At 48.5% G+C, this 20,153-nt stretch overlaps 1 protein-coding gene across 17 annotated transcripts in view; it reads right to left on the reverse strand.

The window, feature by feature from the left end:
* Positions 1 to 20,153, reverse strand: part of TMEM241 (transmembrane protein 241) — a 102,259-nt gene that overhangs the window by 2,162 nt on the left and 79,944 nt on the right. For 4 of the 17 annotated variants that reach the window (XR_014807770.1, XR_014807760.1, XR_014807763.1 and 1 more), the window contains 3 exons: positions 17,419 to 17,483; positions 4,297 to 6,067; positions 3,319 to 3,632 (listed from right to left, as the gene is read on the reverse strand). Coding sequence is in view for 2 of the 17 variants with exons in the window: in XM_021097749.2 (XP_020953408.1) it covers positions 6,007 to 6,067; positions 17,419 to 17,483 (126 nt within the window). In the remaining 15 variants the exon portion in view is untranslated. Of the gene's footprint in view, positions 1 to 3,318; positions 6,068 to 16,520; positions 16,660 to 17,418; positions 17,484 to 20,153 lie in introns of those variants that run through there. The other 13 variants (XR_014807762.1, XM_021097749.2, XM_021097745.2 and 10 more) reach the window with 7 other exon arrangements.

Genomic DNA, 20,153 nt, shown 5'->3' on the forward strand with positions numbered 1-20,153 from the left:
ACGGCCCCCACCGCGTAAAGGGCCATGCAGACTTCTAAGCGGATATTCCAGAAAGTCTGCGAACACAGGGCCAGCAGAGCCATGAAGATGCAGCTGGCCAGGATGGCGCTCACCTATGCTAACCATCTCACATAGAAAGTCACCAGAGCTGCTCCTGCCAGGACAAGGGAGATTCTGCCTTGGGGACAACTTGCAGCTTCACTCTGTGGTATACTGACTCTGCCCACAGCCTCACCTGTTTGAAGAGCCGGGCCTCACCTCCAACAACGAAACAGCTGGCTTCTCTACAAGGGCCGATTAGCTCTGCTGCAGAAAATGGAGACGTCTGAGATACCTGCAGCCACGACTAGTGCCCAGTGAGCATTCAGTGGGTATGTGATGAAGAGGAGATAAGTGAAGTGATATCAATGCTAGGATGGTTAAAAAAAAAATGCCTGGACAGGGAGTTCCCATTGTGGTTCAGAAGTAATGAACCCAGCTAGTATCCATGAGGATGTAGGTTTGATCCCTGGTCTCACTTAGTGGGTTAAGGATCCAGCATTGCTGTGAACTGTGGTGCAGGTCGAAGACGTGGCTGGGATCCAGCGTTGCTGTGGCTGTGGTACAGACCCGAAGCTACAGCTCTGATTAGACCCCTATCCTGGGATCTTCCATATGCTGCAGGTGAGGCCCTAAAAAAAAAAAAAAACAAACAAACAAACAAACAAACAAAATAACCTGGGAGTCTCTCCCACTTGGAGGCTTGCCACTAAACAGCTCTCCTTAACTTCTCTTTGTCATTCAAATCCACTGGCTGGGACATGGTGCCAGGATGAAGTCCCTGGATTTTCAAGGACTCCACTGCTCTCAAAAGGACAGTGTGATGGTGACAGGGACAGAGGCCTTGCCTCCGCCAGCTCTGTGTGACCTCTTCACACAGCGAGCTGGAAGGAAAAGACTCAAATGTTCCCTTTGGCTCAGGCAGTTGTTTAAATGGGGTTTCACTCTCAGTGGCCAAGGGAGGGGAGTTGGGTGTGAAGGGAGGCGTGGTTCCTTCAAACTCCTCCCCCACGGGTCCTGGTTGGAACTCGATGAAGATGTGTATGTCAGTGTTTGTTTGCTAAGGGCAAGCCATTGCTGGTCAGGCCACCAAAAAATCAGCTCACTGCAGGAGCCAAGAATCTCTCATTTCACTGAAGAGCCTGGGATGTCTCAGTCTCTGAAATGTCTATGGAACAGCAGGAGCCTCGTGCACACTCCAGGATGGACTTGGCCTTCCCAGCAGTTTGCTGCCCAGGTCATAGGACCCAGGAGCTGCTGGGGGCACCACTGCCCTGGGCCTTACAGGGGCCTTGGCTCCTCTGGTTTGTTCAGCGCCTACTGGTCTGGGATGGGTGTGAGGTGGGCAACACCCAGAGACAACCCATAACAGGGGAGGGGCTGAGGCAGAAGGGTCGTGAAAATGACCCGGGAATCACCTCAGGGGAGTGTGGCGAGGTTTCTCGTCCTGTCAGGGTCTCGGAGGCCTCATCTACAAGTTCAGGGTTATGGGAAGTAGATGGCATCACCCAGGAGAGGGACTTGCACCCCATCTGGAGCATCATAGTCACTCACAATCGTGATTTCACAGCCAGGTATTCAAATCACCCCCCCAACCCAGCCCAACCCACCTCCTGGACTCTTGGGCCTTCCCGCTCTGTCACTCCAATGTGGCCAGACTCCCCAGCTCTGACCCTGCTCACTTGGGTCCCCTATCACTCGCATGGGGAGGACAGACTACCATGGGATCTGAGAGCCAGGGATGTGAGGTCTCAGCCTCCCTCTAATCCTCACGCCTGCCCCCCGCCAGCCCAGGACCTCGGGGATGTCACGGACCTTGTGTGCCTGCCTTCCCTTCTGTGAAACGAGGCCAGTGCAATCCCTCCACTAGAGGCTCCCTGTGCAGATTCTCTGTGATGCCTCAGGAGCAAAGCCTTTTGGGCAACACGCTGCATAGCCCACCGTATGCCTCCATGTAGGCCATGGTGCTGGGCCCTCCCCATCCCGCCTCTCTCCAGCTCCTGTCAAGTGCATCACGCCCTTGAGGCTGACCAGGGATCCCTCTTTAAGTCTGCATATCTCCTCTCCCACAGCAGCCTGAGAGAGTCCAGGAGGCAGGGCCGAGCTCCCTAAGGCCACCATTGTCTGCACAAGGCTGACCTGTACCAAGTGACCCAGCCTCTCAGAACCAGGGGAGGAGGGGCCCCTGGACAGTCAGCTGCCCCCACTCCCCCCATGGCTGGAGCTCAGCCGGGGCAGAGACTGGTTTTCCTGGAGCAAGTGTCTGCTCAGGGGAGAGGCTCAGATTGCTCAGATTGGATCCACCGAGAGGAGGACCATGCCAGGCTCTCTTGCTGTGTGATGCGTTCTCCCCAACTTTTTTTTTCTTCATTTTTTAAAGTTTTATTGAGGTATAGTTGACTTACGATGTTGTGATCATTTCTGCTGTACAACGTGATTCGCTCATCCATGTACAGACATCCATTCTTTTTCAAATTCTTTCCCATATAGATTAGCACTGAATCTTTGGTACAGGTCTCTGTGCTGTACAGCAGGTCCCCGTTGGCCAGTCATTCCATAGACCAGAGTGTGCCTATGCCAGGCCCAAACCAGTTTTCCCAAAACGTAATGGCTTCAAATAATTCTGCTGTATCTTACGGTTTTGAGGTCAGGAATTCACGAAGGCTCTGATGCTTCTACAGCACGTGGCGTTGACTGTGATCACTTGATGGCACTCAGCTGGCAGATGGACTGATCCTGAAGGGTCTAGGACATCTCCCTTCACAGGTCTGGTGGCCTGGGGGGATGGGGGCAGGGCCTGGAAGGCTGGGTGCAGCAGGGACTCTCTTCAGGCTCCTATACCTGGTCTCTCCAGCACGGCTGCCTCAGGGCAGCTCCGGATTCCCAGAGGCTATTCCAGATCGAGGCAGAGGCAGCAAGACTGCTTTCAACCCGGCCTTAGAAGTCACGTAGCAGTGCTCCTATCACCTCCTCCTGGCAGCAAACACGTCACAGAGCTAGCCCAGATTCAACAGCGAGAGACAGGAACAGCAAGGGGTATAAACGCCACAGTGGAGCAAGGCGTGGGGAGGGGGGCGCCCTCTCAATACTCAACAGCCCCGTAGGGCTGGTGGCCACCCTACGGGACAGGGCAGGTCTAGAAGGAGGAGTTGGGTGGCCCTCCCTCTGCAGGCTAAGTGGCTTGGTTGCTGGTAGAAGTCTGGGCCTGTGTTTAAGATGCAAGAACTCCCTCCCCGAGGGAGTCCTGCAATACCAACGCTGAAGAGAAAGAAAGGCAAATTACCAAGAAAATAAATGCTTTATTTTTCCCTCATATCCATAGCATATTAGTAATGATACACAATCACACAGAACCTTGCCTCTCTTGACAGAAAGCATATTCTTTTTTTTTTTTTTTTTTTTTTACTTTTTGCCTTTTCTAGGGCCGCACCAGCGGCATACGGAGGTTCCCAGGCTAGGGGTCTAATCGCAGCCATGCAGCCGGCCTACACCAGAGCCACAGCAACACAGGATCCAGGCCGAATCTGTGACCTACACCACAGCTCATGGCAACGCCGGATCCTTAACCCACCAAGCAAGGCCAGGGATCGAACCTGCATCCTCACGGTTCCTAGTCAGATTCGTTAACCACTGTGCCACGATGGGAACTCCAAAGCATATTCTTTATTTGGACAAATTTTAAAAACGAAACACCCTGGCCTTGACCTGTGGCCAGCAAGCACATGACCCAGACAGGACATGACCAAATACATCTTTTCAGGTAAAAAGGGAGTGCTGGGGTTACCCAGGGATGCCCCTCCCGGGGGCTGGGGGCCCAGAGAGCCATAGAAAACAAGAGCTAAAGAGACTGCAGCCATCTGGATCAGCGCCTTGATTTACAGACCTCTGGGCACCTTCTGCATTCAGGGCTGAGCATGTGAATATGGGCATAAGAGGGGGTGGTTAAAGCCTGAAGGAAAAAAAGCCCAAGGAGAAGTGGAAGCTGAAGGAAACAGGAGGAGATACTGAAGAAACACCTTATCCTCTGCCTCCTGCTGGTGTCAAATTAAGAAATGATCTGAGATTTTTAAAACAATGGGATTCTGGGGCACAGTTTTTAAAACCCACACAAACACAAACAAAAAATTCTTGCTAGAGACTCTTTAAAAAAATAAGTCTAGGAGTTCTCGGTGTGGCTCAGTGGGTTAAAAACCCGACCAGTATCCATGAGGATGCAGGTTTGATCCCTGGCCTTGTTCAGTAGGTTAAGGATCTGACGTGTAGGTCACAGACAGCTCAGATGTAGGTCGGCAGCTGCAGCTCAGAATCGCCCCCTCGCCTGGGAACCTGCATATGCTACAGGTGTGGCCCCTAAAAAAAAAGGTCTACAACTTTACAGCAAAAGTTTAGAGGTCAGTCCTGCGGGAACAGGGGATGGGGCTTGTTAATGGCGCATGGCTCTTTCCAGTCTTAGGAACCTCCAGTTGCTCAATGATGTTCGGAAAAGATACATAACATGACATTTGAACAGATGCCACTTTCCGTAAACAGAGAACTGGTCTCAGTTGTACAGACAGGGTTTTGTGGGAACAAAAGAACAAGGAAAATTTTAAACCCAGATTTTCTGTTTGATCCTCAGGAGAACGTGAGACATCTCAGACTAGGGAAAAAAGCAAAGTGACATGTAGAAAGGTCATTCTGAACATTTTTACCTTAAATGACAAGGAGAGACCAGGAAAAGACAAGGAAATGAATTTAAGATACTCAAAGTCCAAATATACGGATCCATTCATTTTCTGCTTCTTTTTTCAACAACTTGAGAAAACCTGCAGGAAGAATGGCCTGACTGAGCTGACCTTCGTCTTCAGAGGGCTGAGAATGGACAAGCCTTGTTCCCCAGATGCTGGAGAAGGTCCTTCATCACCCATACGGGTGTCCAACATGGTGGGGCCTGGGGCCTCCCTGCACAAGACTCCTTGGACCTCATTACCTTCTACGTCTCAAAATGACCAAAACCGACACCTGCAGAGTAGTAAGGTATTCAGAAAACTTATTATAAGCAGGGCCATTTGGAGCTAAACATTCTTTTCTTAAACCTCCACTGCGGGTTCAGAACAAATGACCATTTCGTGCCAATTCATTTCTCTTGACTCCCATCAAGGCGAAGTGTAGAGTTTTGATCCAATTTTTAATCTGGCCTGAAAAAACATATTTCAGTGTTCCATGATTTGAAACCTCCTCTGAGACAGCAGGGGATTGAGTGGATTATGACTGTACATATGTGTATGTTTACATATTTGTGTCTGTTTCATTCATCAGAACTTACTAATCCTATTCCCTCTGGCAATCATGAGTACCAAGTCAACCTCATGGTAGGCAAAAAAGGGTGTGCACAATCCGACCCAACACACAACCACAAAACGGCTCCAGCACTCACTCAGGAGAAACAGTCCATGCCAACATCTTACTTGGCCCAGAACTCCCATTTACGCCCATTTACCCCCACCCCCGCTACCCCCCAGTGGAAGCCCCCTTGAGGAATTCTCTCTGTACCCCTAAGGGGGTGAGTGTGGGGGTTCTAGCCAAGCCAGCATGACAGCAAGAAAAGGACGGCCCCAGAGGAGTCTCCAAGGACATAAAGTCCCAAACCAAAACCCAAAATGCAACACAATACCTTTGGGCTCACTACCAGGTAGCTTGTTGGGCGAAGGCCTGGCCAGTAATCGGGGTGGGTGGGGCCATCCCCAGGCGGGCGAAAGCCTGCATCTGTTTCTGCACAACTGGGAGCAGCAAGGGCAGCAGGACTGGGGGAGCCTCTCAACACAGTCCAGTCTCTGCAGTAGCCCAGAGACGCCCAGAAAGAGTTCTTGACGCAGTGAGCAGCAGGGCCTCACCGTCCTTGCTTTTCTTCTTTCTACTGCCCCGATGGGGCACTCCGAAGCCCAGGGCTGTGTCCTCCAGCTGCAGCCGAGGAGTCCTCTTCCGTGTTCAGGAGCCTCTCTGCTCTGAAAACACCAGCAAGGCCTCTCCAAGTCCACCCAGCAGGAGGCTGCAAGAAACAGCAAGGGGTCAGCTTTCTCCCTTCCTGGAGCCTCCATGGATGCACTGAGTTGCCTGGCATCCACTTACCACAAGGGCCAGCGATGCCCATCATCCTTGCCACTGAGCTGCTTGCCACACACACATACCCTGCCCCATCTGGAGATCAGGCCCAGGGACCACCCAGTCGTCCCCTGCAAACTTCAGCTCTGTAGGGGGAGGGCAGTGGGCTGCAAGGTGGGTTGTGATTCCTCCCCTCTGGGAAGAAGGTAACGTGTCCCAACCATCCTGACCAGGTGACGGTGACTGCCCCTCAGGTAATGCTCTCTGGCAGAAATATAGGAAGGCTTCCCACAGAGCTACCTGGTGCTTTTTGCTATAGAGGGGTGACAGATTTAAAATCAGGCAGGTCTCCATAATCTTAAAATTAGTAAGCTGGAGATCTCTGAATCCTTTTATTTAGACCAACAGAACATTTAAAGACAAAATATAAATGGGGAGTGAATTTCCCACCAGAGCCATAAGAAATATGGTCAGTGATTTGAAAAATGAAAAAAATAGCAGGAGAACGGAAGACTGAGAAAACGAAGAGGTGGATGTTTTGACATGCCTGAAATGTAGCATATCCAAAGGTCCGCACATTTGCTATTTTAAACTTCTCAGTACACAACCTAGTGTCTGTCTGAATTAGTGTCATTCTTATCAAAAACTTTTTTAGGGTCTTTTTTTTTTTTAGGGCCACACCCACGACATATGGAGGTTCCCAGGCTAGGGGTCGAATCAGAGCTACAGCTCTCAGCCTACGCCAAAGCCGCAGCAATGCCAGATCCAAGCCACATCTGCGACTTACACCACAGCTCACGGCAACATTCGCATCCTTACCCCACTGAGCGAGGTCAGGGATTGAACCTGCATCCTCATGGATGCTAGTCAGATTTGCTTCCACTGAGCCATGACAGAAACTCCTCAAAAGCATTTTTAGGGAGTTCCCGTCGTGGCGCAGTGGTTAACGAATCCGACTAGGAACCATGAGGTTGTGGGTTTGGTCCCTGCCCTTGCTCAGTGGGTTAACGATCCGGCGTTGCCGTGAGCTGTGGTGTAGGTTGCAGACGCGGCTCGGATCCTGCGTTGCTGTGGCTCTGGCGTAGGCTGGCGGCCACAGCTCCGATTCAACCCCTAGCCTGGGAACCTCCATATGCCGCGGGAGCGGCCCAAGAAATAGCAAAAAGACAAAAAAAAAAAAAAAAAGGCATTTTTAAGGCCTGGTCTGGGCCATGAGCAAGGGATTGTGCTGCAGGTCCCCAATGATGAAATGCTTTCATTTAAAGATGCCAACAGCCCTCTCAATTCCACCTTCTTCTTCCTTTTCTCTCCCATTTATGCACCCAGGAGCCCACTGCTCCAATACACCCACACACGATACACATTTTTAGGCTATGGCGCCTCCATATTTCTAACATATATCTGGAGGTACCAAATGTATGAAACACACATTGGCTGTGCATATCCTATTCCCAGAGAAAAATGTCACCTCTGTGGGTGACTCAGACATAAAGATAACTTGTACCGTGGACTGCTTCCAGTATGGGAGCGAACTGACTACATGTGAGAACAGAAAAACAATACGCAATCACTTGTGATGGAACATGATGGAGGATAATGTGAGGAAAAATAATGTATATATATGTATAACTGGGTCACTTTGCTGTACAGCAGAAATTGACAGAACACTGTAAATCAACTATAATAATAAAAAAAAAATTTGGAGTTCCCATTGTGGCACACCAGAAACGAATGCAACTAGGAACCATGAGGTTGTGGGTTCAATCCCTGGCCTCGATCAGTGGGTTAAGGATCCAGCATTCCATGAGCTGTGGTATAGGTCTCAGACATAGCTTGGATCTGGCACTGCTGTGGCTGTGGCATAGGCTAAGAGCTGTAGCTCTGATTCGACCCCTAGCCTGGGAACCTCCATATGCTGCAGGTATGGCCCTAAAAAAAAGGCAAAAAAAAAAAATTTTTTTTTTGAAGTTTAGAAAATTGGGGAAAAAAAAAAGAAAAAAAGAAAAACAATAAGCAGAGTTCAAATTGCACTTCGGTGTTTTTAGCTAGGCAGAACTGGGCGTGTTGCTTTCCTCAGCTGTCCCTGGGGAGACAGTCTCATCTCACAGTCTCTGTGAGGCTTAAAGGACGTACTTGAAGCAACTGACCCCTGTGTGTGGCCTATAATGGACAAGCAATAAAATACTATCCTTTCCTCATCCACTACTGGCCCAGGGCAGCGATCCCTTCCTCGGCGGCCCTCGCAGCTGGCTGGCTTTCCCAGCTCTGCTTGAAAACTTCCTGTGAAGCACACATCCTGCTCTGCAAAGCTAGCTGTAGCTGTGGGATGTGGGCAAGCCGCTGCGGGCATCTTATTCGTGGCGGGTCCCTGGCACGTGGTTCCTCCTGCAACAGGAAGTCCTGCCTCATACTGACCCCACAGCAGCTTCCTATAACCTCACCAATGAGACCACGTTCTGCTTTTCAGAGCCACAGAGAACAAGTCCACGCCCGCCCCCCATCACCACCTGTCAACCCCGGAGAGTGGAAAAATGCCCTGAACCCCACCATCTCCTCTCTCAGATGATGTCAGGCCTCTTCCTGGGTGGAGGCAGAGAGAGGCACTAGTCAAGCAGCCAGACACTGGGATGTGGGCAGGAAGGATGACACCCCCCCTCCGCCCCCACCAGCCTGCTAAAAACCAGGGAGGAGAGGAGAGGGGTACGAGGGAGACATCTGCCTGATAACTTAAGCTCCAAGCTGGAACATACATTCCTCTTTCCTACAGGAGAATTATCAGTAGTAACTGGAGTTCCTGTCGTGACTCAGCAGGTTAAGAACTCGACAGAGTGTCCATGAGGATGCAAGTTCGATCCCTGGCCTTGCTCAGTGTGTTAAGGATCTGGCATTGCCCCAAGCTGCGGCGTAGGTCACAGATATAGCTCCGACCCCTCGTTGCTGTGGCTGTGGCGTATGCTGGCAGCTGCAGCTCCAATTCGACCACTAGCCTGGGAACTTCCATATGCTGCGGGTGCAGCCTCAAAAAGAAAAAGAAACAGTGGCAATAAGCCGCTGGATTCTAACCCACACGGAACTCATAAGAATGTAACTGAGGTTCATGCTGACGTTAGGAACCAAATACATTTCTGAGGACTTTCCTAGGGTTATAATCATCATTTTATAGGACTGTTTCTGGGAGGCACTGGGGTCCAAGTTCCAAAAGACCACATTATGAAACATGACCCTTCTGTGCTTATCCCCGGTCTAGCTCAGGGACACAGATGCTGGCGGGTCCTACGGCCTCTTCTCTTTGGATGAAGAGGGAACTGGGAAGAGGAAGCCATTCGTTTCGTTCACAGGCTCCCCCTGAAGACCCAGCTTTCCCTTCTAAGCCAATCTGCTGTTTCCTTGCACATCCCTTAAGGAATGCACACACCATCTTCTTAAACCCCTGGCAAGCGCAGTCATCGTGACCTGATACAAGATCTGTACAAAACGTTGGCTTTGGAAGAGTTTTAGTTCTGCAGTGTAGCCGAGGGCTTGGTCACTCCATTAATCCTCCTTAATCAGCCAGGGAGAAGAACAAGGTATAAACTGGCTCTTTGCCACCCTCACTCCCACAGCCTTAGAACAATGCTGAGCCATAATAACCTTGCATTTTCATCCCTTTGGCTTAGTGATTTAATGAAACACCAAGCGGCTTAGGGAATGCTGACATGAAAACAAACCTGGTTCCGTTTACTCTTAAGAGAGTCAGGGAGGTGAGCTTTGATGCTGTTTTCTAAACAGCGGGAGACACTGACATGGGGTGCAGGAATCTTAATAGCATTACAACTGTTTAAGGCAGAGCTTTCCTGAACTGTTTGCAAATCTTGTAATCCCCATCATTCCTGAAATGAACAAACTTCACGTAACTAAGACATAAACATCAGATTGCAGAGTGGAGCCAGCCAGAAATAGTCATCGCTCGCTTCTCTTCCAGGGGGTTATTTTCAGCACCTCTCCTGCTCTTTTCTCTCAACAAGAGCCAAAGGCCCCATCTCAATTTATTATTGTGATGACTCAATGAATTCCTATGGAACCCACCAGATGGACGGCAGAAACTGTATCCTTTTCCCGGCCTAGCACTTAACTCAACACCCAATAAATATTTGCTCAGTGAGTGATGGAATTCTTATACCTGCTCCCTCTTGTCCCATCTAGATTCCAAACTATTTTTGTTTTTCTCTCTTTTCCTCACCAAAACTAATGTACCATTCCCTTGGGGACTTGAGTGACACTTCAAAATCTGATCAATTACTCTGTGCTGAAAGGTAATGAGCATAGTTATTGAGAAGGTCCTTCTCAGCATTTCAAAGAGGAGGTTTCCCATTTTTAATTCAAATGGAAAACTGATAAGACGAGGTGGTTGTAAATGCATTTCAGGGTGTGTTGGGCGGAAGTTCTTTCCTCACCCCTATATTCACTCTTTCCACAAAAAGACTTGGGCAGTGTCTGAGCAGTCCTCTAAAAGTTAAAGGCAGAGACACCTTTATTCAGAGATGATTTAAGATCATTTTCTAAAGGCTCTCAGTGTTAGTGAGGCTTGGGCTAGGATCAAACGCAAGTGATGCTCATGCGTGTACCCCAGGATCAAGGGCAGGCTCAGTGAATGATGGACAAAGGCGAGAAGCTGATCTCGAAATCCTACAAACAAAGAGGTCATGTTTTGGTTATTCCTGTCTCTCCTTGTACCTCAACTATCCCACAGAGAAGAGTGACTCTCCTCTTCTAAAGAGGATTCAAAGAGGAAGCCCTCACAACCAATTCTTCTCAACCGGAACACTGCCCACAGTTTAGGATTTTTGTTTGTTTGTTTTCCATGTGTTGAATCCTCTTTGCTGAAATTTTGGAATAGAGGTAATTCATCTGGATATACACCTTAATTGATTAAAAAATGAATAACTATTAATCTGGATACTGAAATTACTGGACGTGCAACAGATATTCAAATCCTGGGCTTTGATCATTAAAAACAAGAGAATTAGCTGGACAAGAGCAGTTGCATTTAATTAAAGGCTTTACAAGTTGACCAATGTTGGGGGCTTAGGTTTATCACTTTTCTCAGGTACAGGATTTAGAAGGCTGGCACCTGTTGATTCAGCAAGCATTTAGTGCCAGGCAGTGACATGAAGGTGAATGAAACAGCCCCTTCCTGGGGAGCTCCAGAGGCAGGTAGGTGGGGAGAGTGCACCTGTCATGCCCTGTGGTACATGCTGATGGCTGGTACACAGAACGGGTAGGAGGGGCTGCTGAGGATTTGACCTTGGAGCTGATCCAAATCTCTAATGAGGAGATAAGCCAGTTCCTTAAGAGCTTGATGAAATTTCAAATGGCATTTTCTCCACTAACCATCACAAACCTTTAGATCCGTAAATTCCCAACTGGGGTGATTCTGCCCCCAAAGGGAGCCTGGACCATGTCTGGAGACATTTTGGGTTGTTACAACTGAGAGGAGGCTACAGGCATCTAGTGAGGTGAGGCTCAGGTTTGCTGCTTAAAATCCTACCAGGCACAGGACAGCCCCTCACCACAGAGAATTATCAGACCCCAAACATCAACAGTGCTGAAGGTGAAAACCCTACTTTAGATGATGAGCTATTTTGCGCATCTAAGCTATTGCCCATCCAAGAAGGTGGACAATGACTTGTGCCCTCCTAGATGGTGACCTTGCTGGGGTCTTGGACTGTGCCTGTTGCCTCAGAGCTCAGCAAGCATTTCTTGTACAGTGAATGAACACACAAGCAAAGGGAGGCAAGGACGTTGGCTGACACAGGGTCCCCCAGCCTCAGCCAGCCTGCAGTGGCAGCAGCCGTGCTGACTCGAGCCATGCCCACGTGAAGGGGCAGCCTTTTCCACCCCAGCAGCTTCTGCCATGTGGAAGTGCAGGCCCAGCTTAATAGCTGTTTCATATTTTTTCTTTTTTCCATTATAGAGCCGCACCTGCAGCATCTGGAAGTTCCCAGGCTAGCAGTCGAACCAGGGCTGTTAGCAGCCAGCCTATACCACAGCCAGGCCATGCCAGATCCAAGCCACATCTGTGACCTAAGCTGCAGCTTGTGGCAATGCCATATCCTGAACCCACTGAGCAAGGCCAGGGATCAAACCCACATCTTCAGTGGATTAGTCAGGTTCTTAATCCACTGAGCCACAATGGGAACTCCCATATTTTCAAAGAATCTGGAAATCTGGACTTTTAAGGGGAAATCACCTGAGTTCTCAATGTTGACTAATTTGAAATTTGAAAATCAAAAAAGAAGAAACAATAACACTACAGGCAAACACAGTAGGTCCAAACAGAACAGGCCTGCAGCCCTGCCTTTTGTGACTTCTGATCAGTTTCAGCCCCCTCTGGACAGAGACCAGCCACGGATCCCTGCCCAGGATCTGAGAGCTGGTTCTCCAGTTGTAGCTTGAGCACACCCAGCATGTGGACAATGCAGACCAGCTCTGTGCAAAAGACAGGAAATCTGAAACACAGTCCGACACTCCTCTTCGGGTGGTTCACTTTGCGGTTGGAAAATTCTTTGAGGCTGAAAACACACCACCCTTAAACTCAAAAGTTCTCAAAAATCAGGAAATTCCAAAGTCAAGGTCCCTTTTGCAATAATCACACATGCTGTTTCCTTGATTTGGGTACACGCAGCCCTTCTTTCCATCTTGTTCAGGGCATACCATGAAGTTCACAGGATGTGGCACAGCCTGGAGACACAGCCTCGCACGGACAGCTGCTGTGACCTTCAGACCAGTCACATCCTCCATGCTGGAGAGCATCTCATGCCTATTTCTACACTCAGGTCAACACCTGGGGTTTGCTTCTTTGTTTGTTTTTAGTTTCCTCTAAATTATGTACAATTTCAACCTTATTGATGAGGTTTATTTGTAAGAAAGAAAAATACTGTCAAGAACTGAGTTGAGGAGTTCCTGCCATGGCACAGTGGAATCTGACTGCAGTGGGTTGGGTCGCTACAGAGGTGCCAGTTTGATCTCTGGCCCAGTGCAGTGGGTTAAAGGATCTGGTATTGCCACAACTACGGCTTGGACTCAATCCCTGGCCCAGGAACTTCCATATGCCAACGGAGCAGCCATTAAAAAAAACAAACAAACAAACAAACAAAAAAACGAGGCATTCCCATTGTGGCTCCACAGAAGTGAACCCAACTAGTATCCATGAGGATACAGGTTCAATCCCTGGTCTCGCTCAGTGGATTAAGGATCCAGCATTGCCATGAGTTATGGCGTAGGTCACAGACGTGGCTCTGATCTGGCATTGCTGTGGCTGTGGTGTGGGCCGGCAGCTGTAGCTCCAATTTGACCCCTAGCCTGGGAACTTCCATGTGCCACAAGTGTGCCACTAAAAAGCAAAAAATAAAAATAAAAAAAATAATTGAGATGATCACTATGAAGGTAAGATACAGACATTTGGGGAGAGTCTCAAGGCTGCACCAAAATATCTTGATGGTTGGGTTTGGAAGGTCAGCCTGCCCACCATTTGTGCCCTGCCTTCCCAGAAGGACAGGTGCAATGGAAGAAGGAGGGGGGAGAACTAGCACCTGCCCATATCCCCAGCTCCAGTTCCAAATCATTAAGTCTCACCATTAGCATCTCCCGCTCCTCCATCCTTCCCTGCCTTCCTGGGGCCGGAGGGACCAAATCCTCTTCCACCCACAGCCTAGCTAAGCCTCTCCCTTCTGCATAAGGTCTAGTTTCAAGCCAATTCCCAGGGCCTCCTGCTCACCCCAGCCTCTCTCTCCCCTCATCTTCACCTCCATTGTGCAAACAGTTACTATCCTATCGAACAAATTATGATTTCTCGTTCTGAAAACTCCTTGAGGCCCTGGATAATGTCTTATGCTTCTTAATGACTTCCCTATGCTTTGCATACAGCAGTCACTCAAATATTTTTAGTTGACTCATAGAATTATAGCTTACACTATTAGAAACCTGCGGCAATGAGATCTTTTCCCTAAAAATGTTCCACTGGACATTCTTAGCTCACTGTCAGCCCCTGAACAAGAAAGAGCTATGGCAGTATCCCCGGTAAGGATCCTTCTACTGCTGCTGAATCAACTGGATTCTCTTTATAAAAGATCAGACTAGTGGGAAGAGAAACATGTGGCCAATTTGTCTTCATCTCCCTATGACACATTCTACTCACACATTATCTACACTGATGGTAGGTCCTCAGCGTTTCCTCATACATTTCTAAGGCAGTGTGTGGAGTTTATGGGATCTTGGATACACACAGACCTGTGTATGAATCCTGGGCCAGTTACCAAGTAGCTCTAAAATCTTGGGACCATCAATTAAATGTCTCTGAATTTCGCTTCCTCCTCTTTAAAATGGGGCTAACTTGGAGGGTTGTTGTGAAAGTCAATGCGATAATACTAATATGAATATGTTTGAAATATAGTAGCTGCTCAATAAATGGTTGGATGAAACAGAGGAACTGGGAGGAGGAAAGAAAAGAGGAGAGTGTAGGAGTATTTCTCAATTTTTCTTTTTCTTCCATTTTTCTTCTTGGAGCAAGAAATGCCCTCATTAGGTGCTCCTGAGAGAGGCTGAAAATCGCATTCACTGAACCCTTCAAGCAAAAAGATTCATTTCTGTCAGTCTGGATGGTTTAGATTTGGACCTGCCCCTCTAGCAAGGAAATGAGCCAACAATAGACATTCTAGGAGCAACGACTTTTCACTTGTATCCAAGAGATTTTCCTGGCACATATTAGGACCCAGGAAATATATGTTGAACAAAGCCCTTCCGGCCCAAAGTCACCTCTTGGACTTCTTCAGCATGGTACTGCCCAGAGCCTGTCCTATCCTCTCGTTTATCCTGCAAGAACCTCATACTGATTGATGTTAAAAATTACACCTTTGTGTGTGTGTGTGTGTGTGTGTGTGTGTGTGTGTGTGTGCGTGTGTGTGTGTGGCTATGACAGCACCGGGGGACTATTCTGGGAGAGGGGAGCCTGGCCACATGGGCACCAGGGCCGGCCCCCACCAACACAGCACTGCAGTTTTTGAGCAAACAGGTGACAATTCTGCAGGTCTCATGTGCAAACAAAGGCAAAAATTGGGGTTGGGGGGAGTCAACCCTTAGGATTACCCTCATCCCAAGCATGAGGAAAAAATACTGATTTTCTACAACTATGCCTTATTTGAGCAAAGATGGGCAATAACATGCTTTTCTTACCATGATGCTGGTAACAACCTATAAAAACCTATTCCAAAACTTGTCTGTGTTTCAATTCTGGAGTGCCATTCCGGGGGCAGGGGGCTGGCAGGGAAGGCCTGCCAAACAATATATCCAAACTGGCATGGAAGTAAGCATTATCTTTAAGTGGCCCTAGGCTTGGTTTTAATTAATTAATTTATTTTTCCTTTTTATGGCCACACCTGCAGCATATGGAAGTTCCTGAGCTAAGGGTCAAATCAGAACTGAAGCTGCCAGCCTACCCCACAGCCACAGCAATGCCAGATCTTTAATCCACTGATCAAGGCCAGGGCTCGAACCTGCATCTTCACAGACACCGGTCAGGTTCTTAACCCACTGAGCCACAATGGGAACGCCTTTGTTTTGAAAACAGAGGTTAGGAGACCAGTACGTAGCAACAGCAACTATGAACTAGTCTCCATCATGTGCTGCGTGAGTGACTTAGGCCAGGCAGTAGGAGCCGTGGTCACAGGGGAGGGACACTGTGTGTCACCAGGCCAGCAGCCTGCAGGCCAGGTGAAGACTTGGCAAGGACTAACCCCTTCTCGCGTGGCTGAGAGGCTCATCTTGCTCGACAAGCACCACTCGGTGTGGTTTCCCTCTGCAGACGATGGAGCCCACCTCACTCGGCAAGGCCAACCCAGACCAAGAGTCTACTGTTCTCAACATTGAACCACACTGGTATGACTTATGGCAAGTGGAGAGAGTGGAAACAAAGGAGAGCCAACCTTAACTTTTCACTCCATGCGTTTCTGTCCTGTCCTGAATGTCTCACCAATAGCATGCACTACGATATAATCCTAAAATACCTAAGTATGTACCCTCAAACAAAGTGTACCCACTGATAAGGGGAGCGACAGCAGCCTTAACAGTTTATTATTATTATTATAATTATTATTATTTGTCTTTTTGCCTTTTCTAGGGCCACTCCCGCGGCATATGGAGGTTCCCAGGCTAGGGATCTAATCAGAGCTGTAGCCACTGGCCTAGGCCAGAGCCACAGCAAGGCGGGAGCTGAGCTGCATCTTCGACCTACACCACAGCTCATGGCAATGCCGGATCCCTAACCCACCGAACAAAGGCAGGGATTAAACCCAAAACCTCATGGTTCCTAGTGGGACTCGTTAACCACTGCGCCACAACGGGAACTCCAAACAGTTTAAACTCACCGTCTCTCCCCACCTTGCCTTCGCCTTCCCTGAAGATGATGACCACAACCCCTGGTGATGATCACATCAGTCGGCTGGAATATTAGCAAGCCGGAGCAGGTGGAAGTCTGAACGTGGTCAGCTCGCCGATGGGCGGAATCTGTATGGGGAGTTCAGGGGCAAAATCCTATCTTCCACACAGCAGATCGAGGAATGCTTTGCTCAAAATCCTCTGCTCACTTCCCTTCTTCACTCAGGATAAAGCCGCACCCTCACAATGGCCTTTAAGACCCCGCAGGGCCAGCCACCAACTCTCTCTCCAGCGTCACCTCCTATTAGTCTCCCCTATCAACCTGCTCCGGCCACACTGCTCCCTGAGCAGCCCAAACATATGCCCACCTCAGGGCCTTTGCACTTGCTCTTCTCCTTGAAGTCCCCAGGGCTCACCCACCCAATTTCCTTCAGGTCTCTGCTCAAATATAGGAGGGAGAGGCAGTGCTGTATTTGAGCAAATGGCTGAGGGCATTCTAAACAAGGAGGGATGTGGAGCTGGCTTACGAGAAAATGAACTGAAGTATCAAAGGGGAAAAACACAAACATAGTTACAGTTATAGCTACAGTTACATGCACATATAATTGATGGTTCACCAGTAGTGGCTACTGCTGTGTGGGTGAGTGGCTGAAAGGTGTCCTGGTGAGGCTCTGTTTCCTGCTCTGGGTGCTGCCTGTAGTAGGTATGGGATATTCAGTTTGTGAAAACATTCATGATATATGCATTCTTCTGAATGTATATTCATATGTCCCTAAAATATATACCCCAAACGCACAACCTTTCTTCAACTTTTGAGAGCAGATATCAGTATCCCAAGGAAATCCAAACAACTAATTTGCTTCTTCTCTCTTTGCAAAAAAGACTTACCATCCCACGGTGCCCCTGGTCAGGATGGTATCAAACAGCAATATCGATAAAGCAGCCGTGATCACCTGCAGAAATAATGTCAACAAAAGGTCAGCAGAGCAGCAGGAGCTCGGTAACCTTCTCTAAAGCCATTTTTCACAAGCTCAGTTGGCGCTAATTCAGATCCCAGACATCAGACGTCTCCCCACTTTTGTATCTTTTTCCCCACACACTTCCTAGCCTCCTGAACTTAGCAGAAAATGCTAAGTCCTAGCCTATTTTGAGGTGAGAATCTTTGAAGAGACATTTAACTTCTGAACTCTCCAAAAGAGGAGTCACAGAGCCAGCATCTCAGTCATCTCTCCAGGGCAGGGGCACAGCAAGAAGCCCTGTTTCCATCTTGTCTCAGCTGCACAAAAACCATCCCCAAGGTCAGAAGTACTCATTCACCTGTTCCCAGATACGCCAGCTAAAAACCTAGCCCTCAACCTGCCTTTGCCTACAGCACCATCTCTCGCTCTGTCAAACGCCCCTGTCTTGCTGGCTCATGACATACAGTCCTGGAAACCAGGTGTATCCTAAGGGAGGGGCCAATGAAATTATTTTTTATTTTTTATTTTACTTTTTTTATTTTTTGCTTTTTCAGGGCTACACCCGCGGCATATGGAAGTTTCCAGGCTAGGGATCGAATTGGAGCTACAGCTGCTGGCCTGTGCCACAGTCACAGCAACTCCAGATCCAAGCCTCATCGGTGACCTATACCACAGCTCTTGGCAATGCTGGATCCTCAACCAACTGAGCAGGGCCAGGGATCGAGCCCACGTCCTCATGGATACTAGTTGGGTTTGTTACTGCCAAGCCACAACGGGAACTCTGAAATCATTAATTAATTGTTTGCGAAATAATCTAGAGGCCAAAGGAGAGGGAAGAGGTTACCCCCCATGTCTCGGAGCTAGAAATTACAGAAAAGTCTCTTGAGAATGGCAGGAACAGGACTCAGACTCCTGAGCAGCCTCTAAACAGTCGGCACAAAGAGTGATTATGAACCAAAGACCCAATGTTGGCAATGCTTGGAATGTCTGTTCAGGAAAGATGTTTTTTTCCAGAACCCTGCATTCCAGAACGCACAACAGCTTCCACCAGGAAGGTCACCCCAAGGACTTGCTTCCTTGCCATGAGAAGAGAGCAGCAACTGACTCAGGATGGGTCACTCAGGCTGGATGCCCGTGGAGATGTCAATGGCCATTTCTCTCATGGGGACGTCATATCCTGCCTTGGAGTCCTCTTCAGGTCCCAAGCTCAGAACAAGGCAGCAAGCAGATGTTCAGTATGTGGAATGAATCTCATCTTCATTCATTTGCCATCTCAGAAACAAACAAACAAAAGTCTGGAAATATAAACCAGGAACCTTTGGTCTGAACACTCTGTGAGATCTTAGAACCATTGTAGCAGTTTATTCATTTGAAGTCACTTTCTGTTCGCTTCCCTTTTTTGATGCGCCACAACAAAAACCCTGACAACAAAAAAAAGGACCTGTGGTGTCTTCGGGAACAAAAAAGAAGTGAGAGCAGGGTCAAAGAGACAATTGCACAGTTGAACACGAAGGATGAGAGGAAACGGATTTCTCAAAGGGAAAACTCAGTGGTGGCTTTTATCTTAAAAAGCAGCTCTTCTTCCCAACCTCCTTTCTCCTTGTTTGACATCCTACGTAGGACTTATGCATCTATGGTCATAAATGAAGTGGGCCTAAAATTCTATTATCTTGCAAAGCAACTGTCTGATCCGGGAGACAAGGTTATACAAACCACATGAATTCATTCATCAGTTTCACTGCCTCTTTTCCTACAAAGGATAAAGACGGCCCTTACTGTGGTCTTCACTCTGGTCTGACCACAAGGCGGGATCCAAGCCACATCTGCGACCTACACCACAGATCATGGCAATGCAGGATCCTTAACCCACTGAGCGAGGCCAGGGATGGAACCTGCATTCTCATGGATATTAGTCGGGTTCATTACCACTGAGCTACAACGGGAACTCCATTTCTTGCATTTTGTTTCCCCCCTTTCTTTTTCTGGTCTGAACCCAAATTACTCTCATTAATTCCTCTTTACTTTTGCAACTTCTTGGGTATTTCCTGGGGTGGTGCCAACAGAGATTTCTTTCTTGGAATTGCTCAAAGGCCTTCATTCTGCTAATGGAGGTTGGTGATGACAGCTTGGCGTTAATGGAACTCGCAACATTTCTGAAGCCCTCTTTAACCCTTCACCATTGTCCTCATCTCCTTTGCCCTTTTGGACCAGCTCTCCTCTTTCTTTCCAACTTTATTGGCGAATACTTGACAAACGTAACTGTATATATTTCAAGTGTACAACAGGATGATTTGATACACATGTACAGCCATGGTCTTCTCTGACTGGCTTCTCCGATGGCCTCTCTTCTATGACTTTCAGGCTCATCCGGGGAGCCGTCACCTCCCCCATGCACTATAACAGTCACAGCCGAGGACTTGTGCCACTGTGCCTCTGCGGGTTTCTTCGGCTTCGAAGACATCTTGTGTGCCCTGAGATAGACAGCGGGCCTGCTTATTCCAATTACTGCACCTTTTGCCAAGACAAACACCTCTGGAAAATGTCAAACCAGCCCCGACTTGAAAAATAAGGTTGGGTTGGTAGTCAGACCGGTGCCTTTCCACCTGCTGCTTCCTGGAGACGCCTGCGCGATCCCTGCTTTCTCCTGGGCTCCTCTTTCAAACG

This window comes from Sus scrofa, chromosome 6 (assembly GCF_054392235.1).
Source record: "Sus scrofa isolate SSC_HxYL_T2T_F1_AM1 chromosome 6, Sscrofa_HxYL_maternal_Yorkshire_Landrace_v2.0, whole genome shotgun sequence".
Lineage (NCBI taxonomy): Eukaryota > Metazoa > Chordata > Mammalia > Artiodactyla > Suidae > Sus > Sus scrofa.